Source organism: Maylandia zebra, linkage group LG6 (assembly GCF_041146795.1).
Source record: "Maylandia zebra isolate NMK-2024a linkage group LG6, Mzebra_GT3a, whole genome shotgun sequence".
In the NCBI taxonomy this organism is placed as follows: domain Eukaryota; kingdom Metazoa; phylum Chordata; class Actinopteri; order Cichliformes; family Cichlidae; genus Maylandia; species Maylandia zebra.
Genome location: NC_135172.1, coordinates 10,841,015 through 10,859,420, shown reverse-complemented (window position 1 = coordinate 10,859,420; position 18,406 = coordinate 10,841,015). Strand labels below are relative to the sequence as shown.

The 18,406-nt window shown below is 40.5% G+C and overlaps 2 protein-coding genes across 5 annotated transcripts in view; one reads left to right on the top strand and one right to left on the bottom strand.

The window, feature by feature from the left end:
* syngr1b (synaptogyrin 1b) overlaps positions 1-4,633 on the bottom strand; it is a 31,322-nt gene extending 26,689 nt beyond the window's left edge. The window contains exon 1 of one of the 2 annotated variants that reach the window (XM_004574683.3): positions 4,010-4,633. In XM_004574683.3, coding sequence (XP_004574740.1) covers positions 4,010-4,111 — 102 coding nt within the window. In that variant the 5' untranslated portion in view covers positions 4,112-4,633. The remainder of the gene's footprint in view (positions 1-4,009) is intronic. The other variant, XM_004574682.5, reaches the window with a different exon arrangement.
* On the top strand, positions 3,618-17,713 carry ift27 (intraflagellar transport 27 homolog (Chlamydomonas)). Of its 3 annotated transcripts, none has more exons than XM_076884640.1 (7): positions 3,618-3,765; positions 5,733-5,812; positions 13,975-14,034; positions 14,536-14,595; positions 14,817-14,934; positions 16,272-16,381; positions 16,525-17,713. In XM_076884640.1, exons 1-7 carry the CDS (start codon positions 3,639-3,641, stop codon positions 16,627-16,629), a joined length of 660 nt encoding a protein of 219 aa, XP_076740755.1. In that variant the 5' UTR covers positions 3,618-3,638; the 3' UTR covers positions 16,630-17,713. The 3 variants fall into 3 exon arrangements, with proteins under 3 accessions (XP_076740755.1, XP_004574738.3, XP_012771324.3); XM_004574681.3 differs by lacking the exon at positions 3,618-3,765 and adding an exon at positions 5,101-5,288; XM_012915870.4 differs by lacking the exon at positions 3,618-3,765 and adding an exon at positions 5,107-5,311.
* The last annotated feature ends 693 nt before the right edge of the window (positions 17,714-18,406 follow it).

Below are 18,406 nucleotides of genomic sequence, written 5' to 3'. Positions count from 1 at the left end.
TGAGTCAAACCTAAAGAAACGAGGCTGTTTTGACAATCTCAGGAGTAGAAAGTAGATATTTGTGAAAAAAAATGCATGTTTGTTACATGTTTGTTACGTCTTACGTGCTTCATATTATCCATCAGTTTGTGTGTGTTTTACAAATATGGAAGCATATGACCCACTGAAGTCTTGGAAAAAGCTGAAACTTTATTTGTTTGCATGTGTCAGTTTTTAACTTCCATTGAAAGTGTGACTTGAAGCCAACTGCCTTTTCACAATAAGAGCCACAACAGCTACACTATTGGGACATCTAGTATATGAACTAAGGAAGTCTCCTTTAAAGTGGTGAATGTTATAGTCTCCTCCCCCACAGACTGCTGCAGGCTCAATATGATACGATACATCACAAGCTAGGCTATGCCTGTTACTATGGCGACATGCTGCTGCTCTGATGACACCTCTGGACAGGGGATGTGGTGAAGAGTCATAAAGACACTCCATACCTGTAGAGTGTTGTCTTAGTGTCACTTAAGATGTCGCGGTAGTGTCAAATCAATAGAAAATTATAAATGTGTAAGAAAATCACTGCTGAAGCGATCTGTCACCTAAAAATGATCTTGAAAACATTTTTGAGGACCATAAAACTCTTCATTAAGACATTTAAACATGTGCTGTTTTGGTTTCTACTTTTAAGATTTTGAGTACTGAATGCTTGAAGAAACAACTTCAACCATTTAACCCCAACTATGTAACTTGAACATTAATAAACAGTCACATAACAGTAAAATGTATTGTTTAAATATACGATTTAACCCCCTTTGTAGCGCAGTAATTTAGTTAATTGAAATAGTAATAATAATATAAAGATTAAGAAATGAAGATAGAAAATAAAAAAGGAAAAAACTGCAACCCTAGATAATAAATACAGATTTTATAACTACAAATATCTACTGAGTTGTGCCATATACTTTCAACATAAAACCTTAAAACTCTCAAAAAAGGTGAAATAGCAGTGATCAGATTGTGCCATATTAAAATATGCTTTCCCTACGTGACTAAAAAAATATTCCTGCATACAGATGAATTTACAGCACAACATGTGTCATATGTTTAGAAAAATTCAGTGAAAGAAATGTAACTGCCAGGTTTACTAATATAAATGATACACAAAGTACGTCATCATATTAGTATACCTCGTATACAGCCAAAAATCTGACCTCACAACTAAGCTTTACAATGATTAAATTCATGATTTACAGACATATCACATCACTAGCCACTGGCCTTGTTATTTAAGGCTAACGGGTTAATAAACTCGGTTTATGTCACCACAAACTATGCATTTTCTTTGTATTTCTAATTATACAAAGAAAGTTTATGGCACTTTCAGGCAACAGAAACTTTTTCATTTATAATTTTTTAAAGAGGAAAACCTTAGCTCCCACTTTAGTGTCAGGACTGTACAATACAATACAAACCTTACCTTAGGTTTATATAGTTATAAGCATAATGTATTGACGCAACACTGGTCACTGACATTATATAACTGCTTACATTTTAGCTCTGAAAGCAACCTGTGGCTCTTAAGATGAAACTAAAATTTGAGAACCTGACTGACGCTAAAGTTCAGACTTTACGCTACAAAGGAAACACAATGAAATTTTAACTTTTTAACACTATAAAATCTTTGCAAGTGTTTTCTCTTAACCAACTGGTGCCTCAACAGAGACAAAATCAGTACAGTGAAAATATAGAGATGCAGGTAATACAGGAACAAAAAATCTGTTAGTCAGGCTTTTAAAGGCTATCCCGAGCTGCAGAGCGCCAAGGCTTAGTGGCACATTAGAGAAAATAGTCCCTTGTAATTTTATGTTACTGTGCAAAAGTCTTGAAGCACCTCTCATTTCTTCTTATTTTGTTTCCAAGCAGCTACACTTTCTTGTGATATTTTAAAACGCTCTTGAACAATGGTGCTCCAGACTTTCTGAGTCTTTCATTGCACAGTGGCTGCTTTTTCACTTATTTTCAGAGGAATGTTTCTTGTGTTTGTTAAGCCAATTATCACTGACCTGTGAATCAGCACAGTGTCTACACATAACACATAACTGAGGGGAAAAAACAATTTTAAATTGTATTTTTTGGCAGAAACACAAAATTTGTTCCCATTTCTTTAGTTGCGTCTACAAAAAAATGATGCCAAATATAACACAGCTTAACAGACATAAACTAGTATTTTAGCACCACCACCACCCATTCAGTTACTTTCATTAACGGACAAAATCCCAAAACTCCAATCATGTCTTCCTACAACCTTTTGTTGTGGCTGTAGCCAACCTGTTGCGAGCACACAACTTCTAGCTGGCTAATACATCACATAAACATTCTTACTGATGTAAACTAAGAGAAATAATAACTAAAGGTAAGATGTTCTCCCAGTAGGTTGTTACCTTCAGGTAATCCCAACAACTGTGGTCAGGAAGTGCCTTTAGTCATGTGTAAGATAATTTGAATGAGTGCTAGATTAAAAAAAACTACAACTCATTTTTCTTATTAAAAAATATTGAAGTACACCTTTCCACATCCTTTCCTGTTTTTGCATAAAACAAGGAGACATCAAAAAGTTATTATTAAAACAAATAATAATATGCTCTTTGTAATAGATTGCACTGTTGTCAAAAATCAATCGTATAGTTCAAAATCTAAAACAACAACGTCTTGCTGAGTCGAGGAGTACTATCTGTTAACTTATTGTCCAAATATGTTAAAAATAACAAAAATATGAGTTGTTCTGAACAATATACCCATTGTCCAAAGTTTGAAACATCTCTGATATACAGCAATCTTCTTTGAAAGCTTACAACAGCTACACTATTGGGACTGCTGGGCCTAACCTTTGCACTGCTGCCTTTTGTTGAAAAAAATGTTTTAAAAAGTGCAATAATGCCTTCCTAATTGCTGCACATCACCAAATGTTCATCTAAAAAAATAAACTGTAACAATGTAATGTATAAATCTCCGTTGGATATTCATCACTTGATGCGGTTTATGAATGGATGCAGTATATTTACTTCCTGTCTTTCTTAAATTACAACAATTTAAGAGAACGTTCTTGATGCTTTCTAATGAAAACACATAGAATTGCATTTTCCTCCTCTCAAAATATAAACGACACAAAAGGTACAGCTGCAAAAACTAGACACCCAAAACAAAAATCCTATAAAATACCACCTGGCAGTGCACTAAAAAGAAGAAAAGCTGCCCAAAATCCTGACTTTAACTCATTTAAATACATGTACATTTTCCATGTAATTACATAAGTACAATGTAAAACAATGGTCTGGTCAAATAAAATGAACTTGATTGTTATACATTCAGTTTATACCGAGCACATTTTCCTTAATGATTAATTATATGAATAAATAAACCTCCGGTTTCATACATTTCGGATGTATTTTCCTTAAAACTCAGCGTGGAGCCTACACTTTGGGGAGCACTTCTGTTGCCATCTGTTTACTATGCTTGTCAAAAGTGTTCTCCTACTGTTGCTACTTTCATTAGTGCTCCTCCTCCTCCTCAGAGCCCGGAGGGTGGACAGTTATTATGAAATTATTTTCTATGAAATCCAACAACTGTGTGACTGTGTTCTCACTGTGCTCATGAGAAAACATCCTCTGGTCACTAATGTATCATCTGTAGAAGGTGGATTTTGTACACAGCGATCGGGACTCTGTTCAATCAACCCATCAACCCACTGCGTGAGGAGAATATTATTAGTGAGATCAGGTAATAGCACCAAACACACAAGTGAAAACAAAAGTTAAAAGAACAAAACACCACAAAGCATGTTACAGCTTCCTTCAGTATCTATAGGAGCTCCTCTCTGAAATGAAGCCTGTGTGGGCCCTCAGTCGGCTAATTCAAACCCATATTTGACAACATATATGAACGATTTAAAAAGTGGTGGCCTCTGTAGCTAACTGTGTATCCAAGAACAAAGTTATTTTTCGTTTTTACGTCTCCAACTCACCCAAGACACTATGCGGAGAATGGTCTGAGGCTGCTGGAGGAAGGTGACGGGGTCGAAGGCTCCTCCGGCTTTCCCGGCTCCGTATGCCTGCATCCCCTCCATGGTCCTCCTCCTCCTCTCTCTCCCTCCCCGCTGCTGGCTCAAAGGCACAGGGTGTGTGGAGCACCGGGTAACCGAAACGGAAAATCCCCGAAACTGCTCCCTATCACCACTACTGTACTACCGCTGAATCTGCACGGCTGGGATGCGCGTCTCCCCCCACCCCCGGTCTCCTTTGGCGACCTGTTCTCTCGTGCTGTTGGTTTTAAATGTACCTCTAATATTTCTCCGTTATGTGTGGGTAAAGAAAGCTTTGTGATGGTGCTAGATAGTGATGCTTTCTCCCTTTAGTTCAGCGCAGAAGCCGGTGGCGACCCCGTGAACGCGCCTCCGTTGTCACGCCTCGGACGGAGCGCTCCTCGTCAAAACACCCGAGTAAAAAAAAAGAAAGAAAGAAAAACAGCGACGTACTCTGGACCACTACAGAGAGTCACGCGCTCTTCGTTTATCGACGGTGGGCGGAAAAACAGTGATTAAACCATTAAACCAGAACATGATATTAACTTAATCAACGTTATATGATAAAGTGTGTGAGCTGAAAATAAATATTGGTAAAGGGTTATTTTGTGCGACAGCACTTATTAAAACACTAGAATGCTTCTACACGAATAAACGACAGTATAACAGTACCACCACCCAACAACGTTGAACTCCATGATTGATGGTGCCGTTGGTAGGTGCAATAAATTCCGCCCTCTAGCGGTCTTACCGTATATTGCCTGAATGTGCAAGGACCTCACGCTTGTTTTCTCCTTCAGGCTTTATACGTGATATTGCTCTGTTCTTCAACAAGCTCCATCAATCTTTTGTCAAGTCGGCTTATTGGTGTTATAAATGGTTGTGCACACTGGTATTTACGTTTGTACACTGTTTCAGTAAGTTCTGTCTTACACACTCTGCAAAAGTAGCCTTTTGCTTCCTTTACGTCCTCACAGAAAGCCAATGAAAACGCGATTACGCGTTACGTCCACGCCGGCTGGACCAATGAAACATCCCCGTGGCTGGTTGCTAAGAGACGCTTTGTGTCCATGTTCCCGAGGCTGCAGGGAGGATAATCCAACGCATATGGACCGATAAACAGAGAAACATAGCTCGATTAGCTTCAAGAGAGTTTTACCTGACAGAGACCGGAAGTCATCCCATGTAATGGTCAAGTTAAGGGCGAGATGTCTGCTGGTCGGTAAGGTTTTCACCACCTGATATGTAAGCAACGGGGGCTAAAGCTAGCCTTTTACTACAGAAACATCCCCAGCCACAGGCTGTGTCCTTCTTATGTTTCAGATTCAACCTACTTGTTATAGGACTGACGAAAAATACAAGCCTGATACTATTCTAAATGTGAAAGATGACGTTTGTTGGGTCTATTTTATCATGTAGCTACAGTCATTTAGCTTACACAAACCAATCACTGCCGAGTGATGATGTTTCAACTTAAAGAAATGATGGTGAACCAGACACTAAACTCTAAAACTCCCTGATAATGAGGGGGGTTAATTATGAATTCTGTCGAGAACCAACTCCTTACACACAAATTAAACTATTAATTATTAATTCACAAAAACGACACCGTAAACACAACCACAGGACATTATATTTGTATTCTTCCGTGTGTGTGTGTCTGTAGGAGATGCTGCAGTGGGCAAAAGTGCTCTTTCTCATATGTTCTACAGCGATGGCACTCTCTTCCAGAAGAATTACAGCATGGTGAGAGCATTAACACACAGTCACTGAAAAGCTCATGGTTTGATCCCACAAGTGAAGTGAGTCTTCATACTTTAGATCAGATGTGTCCAACATAAGGCCATCCTTTCATAAGTTTTACAGCTTTTCCTATTAATGCAAAACAAAAGGAATTGACTAGGAGATAAACAACTGAATGATAGAAAAGTGCCTGTTTTTTTCCACACCATCTATAGAAATATGTAACAAAATCAACATTTACTGTGAATTAACAAAAAATGTGTTTTGTAAATACAGGACAGTTTGGTGAGCTACCACAGCTCTCTATGTGATCATTTGTAGTTAAACATCTTTACAATGACAGAAAGTTTTGCTCGTTAGGCGTAAGATCAACGTGTGGTGTGTGTGGCCAACGGTATAAAATGAGTTTGACATCATTGCTTTAGACTAATCTGTAAGGGTTAGGACAGTCTTTTGTTTGGCTCATTGGTCATTTCATTCAGTTTATACAGTGGGGGTATCCGTATTCTCCTGAACGATAGATGTTGCCACTCAGACAAAATTTCCATATTGTCACTGGTACAGGAGAAGTCAAAACCAGAAGCATAGAAGTTATAAAAGCATATTCTTTTTTTCCTCATTTTTTTTTTTTTTATTTCTCTGCATAATCTGCGGATTGTACTGATATATCATTAAAATGGCAGAAAAAAACGGCACTCATATCTTCAACCTGCATTGGTTGGATTGCCTGCAGTGCCTCAGGTTCCAAAAATCAAAAGGTACTTGGCCGGCCGGAGCAACACTCAGGTGGTATTGTAGGCAAGTGGATGTGATGTCGGTTTGACATCATTTTTGTCACCTGGCAAATGGCGAGCTTTATTGTTGTTACCATGGTAGCAATCAGTGATACCGGTCTGGACCAGTGGCAATCAACACTTGGCGCTTTACACGTGTATAGACATGTGTATATGAAGTTTGGTTTATCTTTAGATAGTTTATATTAGGGGTGTCAACATAAGACTTCAGGGGCCAAAATCAGCTTGGAAAAGATTCCAAACTGGCCCACTAGAGGGCTTTGAAAAATTTAAAATAAGGAATAAATTTAATACGTTTTACAGCTTTTCCTGCTGGTAAAGACCTCCCCCGTGGCCATTCATACTACACCTATACCATTTAATTACTTACTTATAACCAATTAATTACTATAAGTGAATAAGTAATAGATAAATGTCAAAGGAGCTTGCAAAGAAAAGCGTCTGGACTTCTTTAAGTTGCTTGAAGACGTTTCACCTCTCATCCGAGAAGCTTCTTCAGTTCTAAGGTCAAATGGTGGAGAGTCCCAGATGTGAGTGGGCGTTAACGCCCACTCACATCCTGGGCCATCTGACCTCAGGAATTCGCATGATAAGGTGGGGCCAGGTTTCACAATGAACACACCCAAAACTCTGGCTGATTGGGACCCACGCCCAGTTTCCCACCTTGGCTCAGGCGATTAGAGGATCATCAGGGGGTCCTTTGTCCCTCTGTGGGGGGATACTCCCACTAGGTTTATATCTGGGACTCTCCACCATTTGACCTTAGAACTGAAGAAGCTTCTCGGATGAGAGGTGAAACGTCTTCAAGCAACTTAAAGAAGTCCAGACGCTTTTCTTTGCAAGCTCCTTTGACTACGATGACCTGGATGACTGAGAACCTTCACAGACATAATAGATAAATGGTTAATTTACAGAAAAGTTTCAGTTTTTCACTATTGACTGTTGACTTTGTTTTTGGTTTTTTTGGTCTTTATCTCATAGAAAAACTGAGACATAATGTTGAAATTGCTCTTCTTTTTTTAATATTAAGATTTCTCCGGGCTTAAATGTGTAGTTAGAATTCTTTACACAGACAGAAAGGATTTTTTCTGGTTTGGCTCACTGAAGATCATAATTAGTTGAATGTGGCCATGTAAAATGAGTTTGGCATCCCTGGTTCATATAGAGGAGCTGCTATACTTTGTGTATTTAAGTATACACTTGGTCCGATTCACTACTTTTGTTGTGTAAGGATGAATGTGAGGCTCGGAGCGCATGTCAGCACGCCTTTCAGTTTTTGCACCAATGTACCAGCTATGGATATGTCCTTCACGTGGACTTCAAGCAGGCTTGAACAAAGTATAATAGAATGACTACTTGTCTGTGACATCTGCAGCAGTCCACATCTGAGAAACTGCCCCCTGGTGTAGCACTGTCACATAACACAGAGAAAGCGAGCCCAATGCCAGAGATACTGCAGTGTATGTGGGGTAGGCAGCATAACATGTCTTATAACAGTAAGTAGGGATGTGTTGTACTCCATTCACAAAATCAGCAGAGGAATGGAGCTGTAAAACAAGTTGTTCAGGGATTTACAGATCGGGGTGTACTCCGTGACTAGCCACAGGCTTATGTTTTTGTATTCAGGCTGGGTAAGTGAGGTGAATTGGGTTTGAAGGAGCAGCTCATGAAGTGCAATGCTGGCTCACTGCCAGCACAGAATAGATAGTAGTTTGTAGGGAATAGCGTTATCTGTGTGCTGTGAAGTGCTCAGAAATCCAGGCGTTCAGTCCTGCCTGACACTGCAGCAGCTAATCAGCATGTAATTGGCAAAATGTGCTTCTTTAGTAGGCACACTTGTTCTGATAACTAGTATTAACCTTCCTGAGACCCATTAAGGTCTTAGAACTCTACATGTATTTATAGATATAGAATCAGAATCAGAATACTTTATTCATCCCGAGGGAAATTAGGGGTTACAGCAGGCAGCACGCTAATGGCGCATGCGCACTCACAAAGGAACCTTCTGACCAACTTTACACAAACATCACATTGGGCAGACATGTCAGAAGGTAGGCTGATAGGAAAAAACCAACGAAAATACACTACATGAGGTAAGAGGAGGAGAAAAAAAACTCCACTCAGACTGAGCTCCTAGTGGGAGAACAGTTTGATAAAAGAAAAAACACCTCAGCACAAAAGCACATGACTATCAATACACCATAGAAACACGAGACAAGCAACAGGGGCGGGTAACGGGTAAGAGAGAGCCGGCGTAGACAGCGCATCCGGTCCTGCAGCATCTGTGCTGGTCCAGTTGACTGCTATCATCCCCGGTAGGGCACAAGCATCGAAGGCGTTGGAAAGGGAGGGGGATGAGTGAGTGCTTATCAGTGTAAGTGTGTGTGTGTGCGTGTCCATAGTTTAGCTGAGACAGTGTCCTTCGGCCTATCAGGCTAAGTAAACAGTCCTCCAGCCAATCCAGGTGTCCTTCATGGGGCGGGAAGAATAGTCATCACACAGTCGTTATCAGGGAGTTAGGCATAGCAGTTAAGCAGTGAGTAACCGTGCACAGTTAATCACATGTAGTCGTTTACTTCAGATTTGCTCAATCAGTCAAGAACTGTAGAATTTTCAAATTAATGAAACAGTAAGATGTAATTATACATCAATAGCAAATCAACATGTCTAATATTAGTCATAGAGGACTATGTTTATATTGCATGTAGTTTCTTTAGTGGAACTTCTTGCAGGCTTTTCAAGGACCTGCAGAGGTCTTTACTACAGGACTCACTGAAGTGCACAACAGCATAATGTAGCAATTAATGCTGACGCAGAGAAGGACTAATCTGCATTATTTATGCTAATCTACACGAGAAAAGGAACCATGTCATTAACCTGACTCTGTGATATATGGCGGCATGGCTGTTCAGCGATTCCCTCAGTTTTCTAAAGGGCTAGGGCACTGCAAAAGTAAGAAAGTGTAGGTGCGGTACATGCATTAACTCGTGAGTATGGATATATATTCATGCAGGTTTCTCAACACACAGCCACTCACATTTAGTGAGTTTACCATAAAGTCGTGCAATGGTTATGGTACAGAACAGGTTGGTGTATGAATTACTGGACAAAGGCCAAGTGTGCGTGCATGCATGCGCCTGTGTGGTTGCTCAGATCCTGCTGTGTCAGCAGTTTTGGGGCTTCTGAGGTGACAGGAATGTCGATAATTAATACAGCAGGATTCTGGAAAGCCACCAGAACAGGTACTTAACTAGCAAACACACACACACCAGCATACACACAAAACAACAACAGGGATGAGTTTCTTCATACTGCATAGGCTTAATACAGTAGGCACTTGTTTGCGATGCTGTGTGTGTCTCTTCACCGTGAACTAGCGGGTCATTGACAAAGTAGAAAGAGGCTGCAATTGGGAGGCCTTTACAGTTTGTAATGGCCTAGCATGCATGATTGCTGAATGCCAGGTCAAACTATTAGACATCTTCTTAACTAATGCAGCTAATATGAGTAGATCTAAAGAAATGATACAGGTGGAGCTGTGTGAAAATCTTCAAATACATAGCAAACAGGAAAATAAGAAGAGAAGAAGTGATGCAACTTTGAAAGTAAGTGGAGAGAAATTCAGGTCTGCATTTGTGCCAGTAAATCAAGGCTCTGTGTCCAGTTGACACCACTTTATTAGCTGAATACTCTGAAAGAAATGCTCATGGGGAATTGCTGGTCACAGTCTTTGCTGTTGCCATGCAACTGTTAAAACACCTATTTGTAGCCAACCGCTTGCCTGATATTAGTTGAAATATTTTTAACTTCTTAACTCACTTGGTGTAAAGTGCTTCATGTAAAAGGAACTTGACTTTTGAAAAAAAAATTGAAGCTCTTAAACCACGAATTATTCATCCAGAAGTTACTTTGTATTTTCAAGAGGGTAGTAACAGTGAAATGTACAAATTTGGCTTCAATTCCAACATTTGCACAAGAAGTATGAATATTTACATCTACCGAGCTTCGCCCAAGAGGAAGAACCCTTACTCAGGACTGTTGAACACGTTAATGTTCCCTCTCGTTCTGACTCCATAGACCTTTCTTTGCTTCTCGTTACTTTGAACAGTGTTTTGAGTTGGGTTGTTTAACAGGACTCTTTGCACTCCTGTAAAAAATTAAGTACGCCCATTGATTCAGTAGCTTGTTGAACCACTTCTAGCAGCACTAACTTGAAGTAATCATTCTCTGTATGACTTTATCAATTTCCTGCATCATTGTAGTTCAATAAGGAGAGATCATTAGAAGGAACTGAACATGATTTGTCGATGTAAAGAATTCAATTTGAGGCATTTGGCGGCTACACTCCGATGACCCATCACAGCAGAAGAACATCCCAGTGGTGATAGGGATTAGGACAAGATCCCCTGGAGTCTAGACTCTGGTGGTGGAGATGAAGATGGAGGCTTGAATAGGGCCTGAGTGACTAAGGAGAGGCGGTGATGAGGAGGAGGTGGAGTAGATGAAGGCGTCTGCAAAGGAGAATGACAGATACGCAGTGAGATTTAAAGTATGTGGAGTGAAGGCTGATTGGCCTAAAGAAGGCCGGCAGAAAGATGATTGGACTAGACCAGTGATGTCACAATCAGCTTGACAGTGTGGGAAAGTGGAGGTGATGTAAAGCTTAGATTAGCCGCCAATACCTGACAAGCATACAGATGTGTGACTACAGATCTCCCTTATTGAACTTACGTATGCTTCAAAATAATTTTTCCTTTACGAGTTTGCTTTAGTTTATTGAGATTTGTGACCACTTGTTTTCTTACTTTGACCACAGTATTTCAAATGGGTTGAGATCTGGGCTTGGACTGGGCCATTGTGCAACCCCTTGATTCTTTATTTTTTCTGTTGTTCTGCTCTAGATTTCCTAGATTTGTCCTGATCTGAATACATCTCAATACTTTGCCAGGTGCCCAGATGCAAAACAAGTCCAAATCATCACTCCTCTACTGCCATGCTTGACAGAGGGTATGAGTTGTGTTTCATTTTTGTTCGATGTTTGTACATTATGGCCAGTCATCTCCACTTTGGTCTCTACTGTCCAAAGGATATTGTTCAAGACAACTTGTGGTTCGTGGAGATGCAACTTTGCAAACCTAAGCTGTATTGCCATGTTGTTTTTAGAGAAAAGAGGGTTTCTCCTGGCAGTCCTTGCAAACAAGCCGTACTTGTTCAGTTTTTATTCTGTCATGAACTTTAGCCTTTAGCATGCTAGCTGAGGCCGGTATAATCTAAGATGTAACTCTTGGGTTTTTTCGCGGTTTCTTTGAGGTCTGCACGATCTGACCTTTGGATGAATGGAGTGAATTTGCTGGGGTGCACATTCCTGGAGCTGATTAGCGTGTTTTTACAGGGATAGGATATTTTAAAAACTATAAATGGACAACAAAGTATTTACAAGGTCTTTTACTTCTACTTATTTTATTCCAGATTCTTCCAATAGCTAGGTTTGCTGCAAAACCTAGAGCAATATAAATTAGTGTCATTTTTAAAAATGTTAACTGATATCATGATTGTAAATCACTGATCCCTGGGGTACTCCATAGGTGACCTTTCTAATCTAATACCAGTAACTGTGTCCCACAGCTTTCAATTTAAGATTTAAATGCTGATGGAAACAGGACACAATATGTGTTTCTATATGGGGCTTAACCGGTGCTGTGAAGGGTTAATCCTTCTGCAGACGCCCAAGTCATCCCTCATGTTCTTCAACTTTTGATTTTGAAGGGTAGCCGAGGCTGTCAGCCATTCCGCTCACGTCCTCCTTTGAAAATGTCAGACAGCCTGTTAGCAATATTCCAAGCTTATTTGCTACTAATAGGCTCTCATTGACATTCCAGCAAGAAGCTTCCTATGCATCACACCAGCTCATTAGACTGCTCTGAAGTGGGACTGCAGCATGGTCTGTGTGTGTACTGCTGGATGCTTGTTATGAACTCCGCGTGTGTATGAATTGAGTAAATGTTGGTCGGAGGTGTGTGTGTGTGTATTTCACAGAGGCAGTGAGTGTCCACGGTGTGTTTGTGTGTGCGTGTGTGTTTGCAGGATTTTAGTCTCTTGCATTTGACATGCTTCGTTAAGTGTGAGCTCAGGAGATGAGATCAATTTAGAGTTAGATGCTGATGTGAAGAAACCTCAACTCACTTCTTCAAGGTCATCACTGATCTCATACCAGTGAATAGTTGGAGGGGGAAAGGCAGCCTGCAACTATCTGGTCCATTTAGGATTTCTTTAGATCTCGTAGCCTGTAAAGAAGGTGACTTCGTGATATCGTCCTTCCTCTCTACTGCCTGCACTTTATCTCCTTTAACAGCTACCTCTGTTTGCTCTGTACTAAAAGATCCCAACTACCTTCAGCAGTTTGTTTAACATTAAGACAGTTTGACCAAAGTTCAAATAGCTGATGTTTCCTGTAGTTTGGGGCAGATTCAAAAAACAGCTGCCTCCACCTTGCAAAGGAGGACGAAGGTTTGCAGCCACTACAGCTCTTTTTGTGTCATTCTTATTGTTTCGAAATATTTTTGCAGCTGCTTTTGTGTGACGAACATTCAACATTCATTTTAGTAAACAGCTATACCAGCTATTTGTTTTGACAAAAGAGAAAAACTCACACTGACTGTTTCTGTGTTTCTTTCACATAAACAGTCAGTTTTTTTCTCTTTCACAGTAGATATAACTCTAAAAAAGAAAAATTTACAGTTATACCTATTCTTTTCTTTTTTTTAATGGCCTCTGTTGACTCCCTTTTTGAGTTAATGGCCAAGTTGTTTTTGCTTTGGTTTACTGTCATGTCAGTTTCGGTTGCTGTTGCAGCTGTTTTTAGTGAAATTGTTCTAAAAGTCCTTTGTAAAATACTTGCTTACCTCTAAATAACAGCACAAAGTAGGGAGCAAGAACTTAGAACATAGTGGACCATCAGAAGCTAAATAGTCAGATAAGAAAAAAGGAAACTGAACATGACACATATGTACATCAGTTCAGAATGGCTACAAACAAATGCTACCATAACATTAGGTGATTTAAAGGCTTAAAATACTTTAAATTCAATTAAATATAGCGCCAAATCAGAACAACAGTCAACATGTATTGACATTTGCCATACATCAGACTAGACAGTGGTAACTCCCCGACAACAAACTTCTCTTCTCTTCTCTTCTCTTCTCTTCTCTTCAGCTGTTGCAGATTGTAAATGCATTTTGACAGGCACGCCCATAATGTGACAGAAAGAGTGATTGTTTATGACAAAGGCATGCCAGATCCATCATGAAGAGGTTTATTTTAGCTTTACGTCACATAACTAATTTAACATTTGTAGCCTTGTTTGTTTGGCAGACAACAGGCGTGGAGCTGCTGATGAAGTGTATCAACATCCCAGCGACCAATGACAGCGTGGTGAGTCCAACCATGTGCCTAGAATCCATTGCAGGACTCTAGGTGGAGGCTACATTTTGTTGAATGAAGCAACAGATATTAGCCACCCAACCACAGCTTAAAGTTCATCTCTCAGCCATGGTTGTAAAAGGCTGATGGAGTATTGTCGTCACCCCGCCAAGTGGGCTGCATGGACACTTAAGTTTGTGAATGCAGTAACTAGAGAACAAGGCCATGTAGGATTTTGAAATTGATAGTTGTGTCGACTAGGAGGCTGAGGGGAAGCACTGGCAGCCGCCAGTCTGTTTTTAAAATGCTGACAGTTGGAATCCATCACTCAGTGTGGAAGAAGCTTTCCCAGACATATAATATTGTTATTTCTTCATCTGAATTCAGTATGCTATTTGGCAGTATTGTAGGTCTAAGATTAATGTCCTTATAAAAGATAATGTGAAGTAATTTGATTAACTTCCCGTGAATAACACTCGTCCGTCTCCCCCTTTCTCTGCTTTTCCCCACCAGGAGCTCTACATCATAGACTCTGCAGGGAAGGAGACATTAGTGGATTCCTGTGAGAAGATGGTGAGACTCGTTCCCTGGATTTTTTTTAATCTGCATGATACTAGATAAATTCATCATCTAGAGCTTCACCTCCTGTCATAGTAAAGTATTATTTGATTTGCTACACGAGTAGAGAAAAGTAAGCTGATGTGGGACCAATCATATGTCTGTCCCACTTCCCTCATTCCTTGTATATAAAAACCAACATTTCCCACCTCATCACCACTCGTTCCTTTCTGTAGTGGGGGGAACCTTCGCTGCTGTGCCTGGTTTTCGACCTGACTAGTGAGCAGTCTTTTGCTAACTGCAGCCGTTGGCTGGAACGAGTCCGTGCTCATTGCCAGGGTCTCCATGTTCCAGGTAACACCTCACAGAACATGAAATACTGGGAAACGGAAAATAAAAGGGAGGGAAATTAATCAAGACCACTGTGGTCAGAAGAAGACTGATATTACCAGCTGCGGTAATTTTAATATGGTTAAATGGTAAATGGCCTGTATTTATATAGCGCTTTACATATCCAGTCATCCACACATTCACACACTGGTGATGGCAGCTACATTGTAGCCACAGCCACCCTGGGGCGCACTGACAGAGGCGAGGCTGCCAGACACTGGCGCCACCGGGCCCTCTGACCACCACCAGTAGGCAACGGGTGAAGTGTCTTGCCCGAGGACACAACGACCGAGACTGTCCGAGCCGGGGCTCGAACCGGCAACCTTCCGATTACAAGGCGAACTCCCAACTCTTGAGCCACGATCGCCCCACAATTGTTAAAGATAAAATGAGTATGTCAAATTGAGGTGGCTTACAGATGTGCAGCAACAGGAAGGCTAAAGCTGCATAAACAGCATGTGTTACATAAGATAGCCAGTTGTATGTGTAGAAGGGTATCAGCTGAGCCAACTTACACATGTAACCCACTTTGCAACCCACCATCTCCCTGAAAAAAAATACATTTGAGTACAAATCTGTGAAAAAAAAGTTTCAAAACATTAACTCACAAACCACAAGACTTATGTAACAAAATCTTTTAGACAGATGAAACCAAAGGGGATGTGTTTGCTCATAGTGCACAGTGTTTGGAGAAAAATGGAACTCTGAATTTGTTGAATAACTTATTGCTCTTTTTACTATTGGTGTACTTAGCTTTTCAGATATTGTTTCTGGATTTTGTTTGAATAAATAAGGAATAATGACAGTGTAATATGTCAGCAGTTGCCATTGATGTGAATTTATTTCAATAATTAACGAATTGGTAAGAATCAGATAAATTGTTCCGTTACTTTAACTTGTTAATAGTTAAATAAAGACCCACAATCTTTACAAACATCTCAAATGCATCACTTAGTCTGATGCCATAAAAGAAGAATTTTTGAATTTTTGGAACTTTTTGAATTTCCTGAGTATGTGGACCCAATGTCAGCCCAGATTAGACGATAGCGCAGATGATACCCATCTACCCTGTTAGTGTCATGTAAGGTGAGCTATTTGTGCAGCTTTAGCATTCCTGTTGCTGCACCCCTTTGTTGCCACTTTGCAACCCACCAAAAAAAAGACACGTTTAACTACAAATCTTTAAAAACAAGTTTCCAAGCATTAACTGAACAAACAACAACACTTCTGGAATAAGTCTTGAATCTGTGTTTACTGTATGTGCATCTCTAAGTGCATCTTTCTGTTTGCATGTGTTCCAGGTGTCCTGGTGGGCAACAAGTCAGATCTGTCTGCTAGAAGAGAGGTACAGGCATCTGTGGCCAAGGAATGGGCCCAGAGTCAGGGACTGGAGTACCACGAGACCTCAGCTGTGAGTGAGCACATCGACACAGCGTTCACGGCAGACTTTAACAGTTCCCACATCTGAAGGATGAACTATGCAGGAAAATATCCCATTCTTTATATCTTTTTATAATACAGTGACTACTGTCTGTTCATGTTTGTCTTTTACAGAAAGAGATGGAGAACTGTGATGCTCCTCTCCTCTGTTTAGCTCGGGCCTTCCATTCTCTGTACCAAGAGCACCGTGAGACCATCCAAAACCTTAATCCAGCCTAGACCACCGCCACCCTACCCCACTTACCACACACCTTGATTTTTCACCATTAGGAGGATACAAAGTATCTCTTCTGAGAGAATTTCATCGACTGAGGGCCTTTGAAACTTACAAATTCAGATAATACACAGCAAAACACTGTTTTCTACCACACATGCAAAGGGATAGCTTGTTCAGACAGATATTTTACTATGACCACAAATAAAGTTGTTTTTCTCTGATAATAAGTGATTAGCCGTGTTCTCTCTTATCCGTGTGTTTCCTCTGTGCTCAGATAGTGGAGGTTTTCTTTCACATCGATGGTTGGGTGATTACCAAAACCACAATAGCACTTCAGCTCATTGTGGGGGTGGGGGTGTCTGTACCTCCTTTTTTCTTCTTACAACTCCTCTTCTGTCGCAGTGGTTGTTCCTGATTTTAGGCAACGCAAATGTTTGATCTCCTCTTCTTATTTTCTGCCTCTTCCACTCGCCCTCCTTATCTTTTCTTTTTTTATTTCCTGGCGTCAGCTTTGCCTCACTTGGCTGTTTTTTGGGGGGGGTTTTGCATTCACTGAATGCTATTTTCTGTTTCTTCTCTTTTCTGTTCAGTTTCTTTCTCCCGCTGTTCATCTACTGCTTTCTCCCTTGCTGTGTTAACTCCCTGGCTGCAGCCCTCGCACATCATTTCAGTCATGTCCCCTGTGCGGCGCTAACAACCAGTAATCACCGTTCTAATTAGCGCTCTCCCATTCAAACCAGGTCAAAGCCATGTCCTTGTTCTTTCTCTGCCTCTCAGACCAGCTGCTACCATTCAAATGAGGGCAGACTGGTTTGAGGCAGACACAATAGTTTTTATCTCATTATGCACCACATATAATAACTGCAGCATTTACTCATGACGACTCTGTCGTGTTTTGGAGTCCAAACTCAGTCGCAGAATTTGTTTTTTGTGTGGTCTTTAGAAAATCGCAGCTGTGTTTATTCCCCAAACATGTGCAGTAACTGGATAACACCTAAAGGAACTAATCTGGAAACTTTATCCCCTGCAAAATGGTTTGTAGTGAAGTTCTTACCAGAATCTGCATTAAACAACTTATAATTGTTATTGCAGCTTTTGTACTCATTGAGTGGGTGATTATAATTATAGCAATTAGGCTCTCTATCCTTCTCATTCTTTCTCTCCTTGTTGTTTTGTGTAGGTAATTGGTATGTGTGTTTGTGAGGGTGTCTGCATGTGTTCTTTCTCTTTGTGCCCAACAATGTGCGCTTGCATCTCCGTAAATGTATTGTGGCACTGGCAACTGCAGTTGGCTCTTCAATGTGGAACCTGTAATGTAAGTACTTGCGTGTGATGGATCTTTGGAAGTGTGAACTCATAAACCTGGAAGGCTTGGGCTTGGTGGAGCCTTTTTGAAGCGTAATTACGTAACTGTCTTCTGTTCTTCATCTACAGAAGCTTCAAGGACAACCTGGCTTATTGTTGATACAGAAAATTGCTGTGTTCCCTTTATATTCAGGGGAGGGTAGACATACTGTAGAAGTAGGAGGTCTAAAAAAAGTCTCTGTGGAAGGTAGGTCATAGCTGCAGTAGCGGGTGTGTTCATCTTTGGACTTAGTTCTGACTGCCAAAAACTGCATTTGTCAGATGGCCACTTGAGGTTTGATCCAAAAAGATTGACATAGCTTTACGGTCTGAAAATGAAAGCCTCAAACCTGCATCGTTTTTGATGACTGCCAGGTGGGAGGGGGAGGGGGTCCTCTGTTTCAAAAAGAAGTTGTATTTATTTTCCTCATATGG

What these genes read in the sequence shown, in the direction of transcription:
- ift27 (XM_076884640.1), top strand. Translation starts at nt 3,639, where the DNA reads ATGAGAAAACATCCTCTGGTCACTAATGTATCATCTGTAGAAGGTGGA. An exon ending in TCCAGAAGAATTACAGCATG is followed by an intron (nt 5,813 to 13,974) that starts GTGAGAGCATTA and finishes TTTGTTTGGCAG; the next exon opens with ACAACAGGCGTGGAGCTGCT. An exon ending in TGGATTCCTGTGAGAAGATG is followed by an intron (nt 14,596 to 14,816) that starts GTGAGACTCGTT and finishes TCCTTTCTGTAG; the next exon opens with TGGGGGGAACCTTCGCTGCT.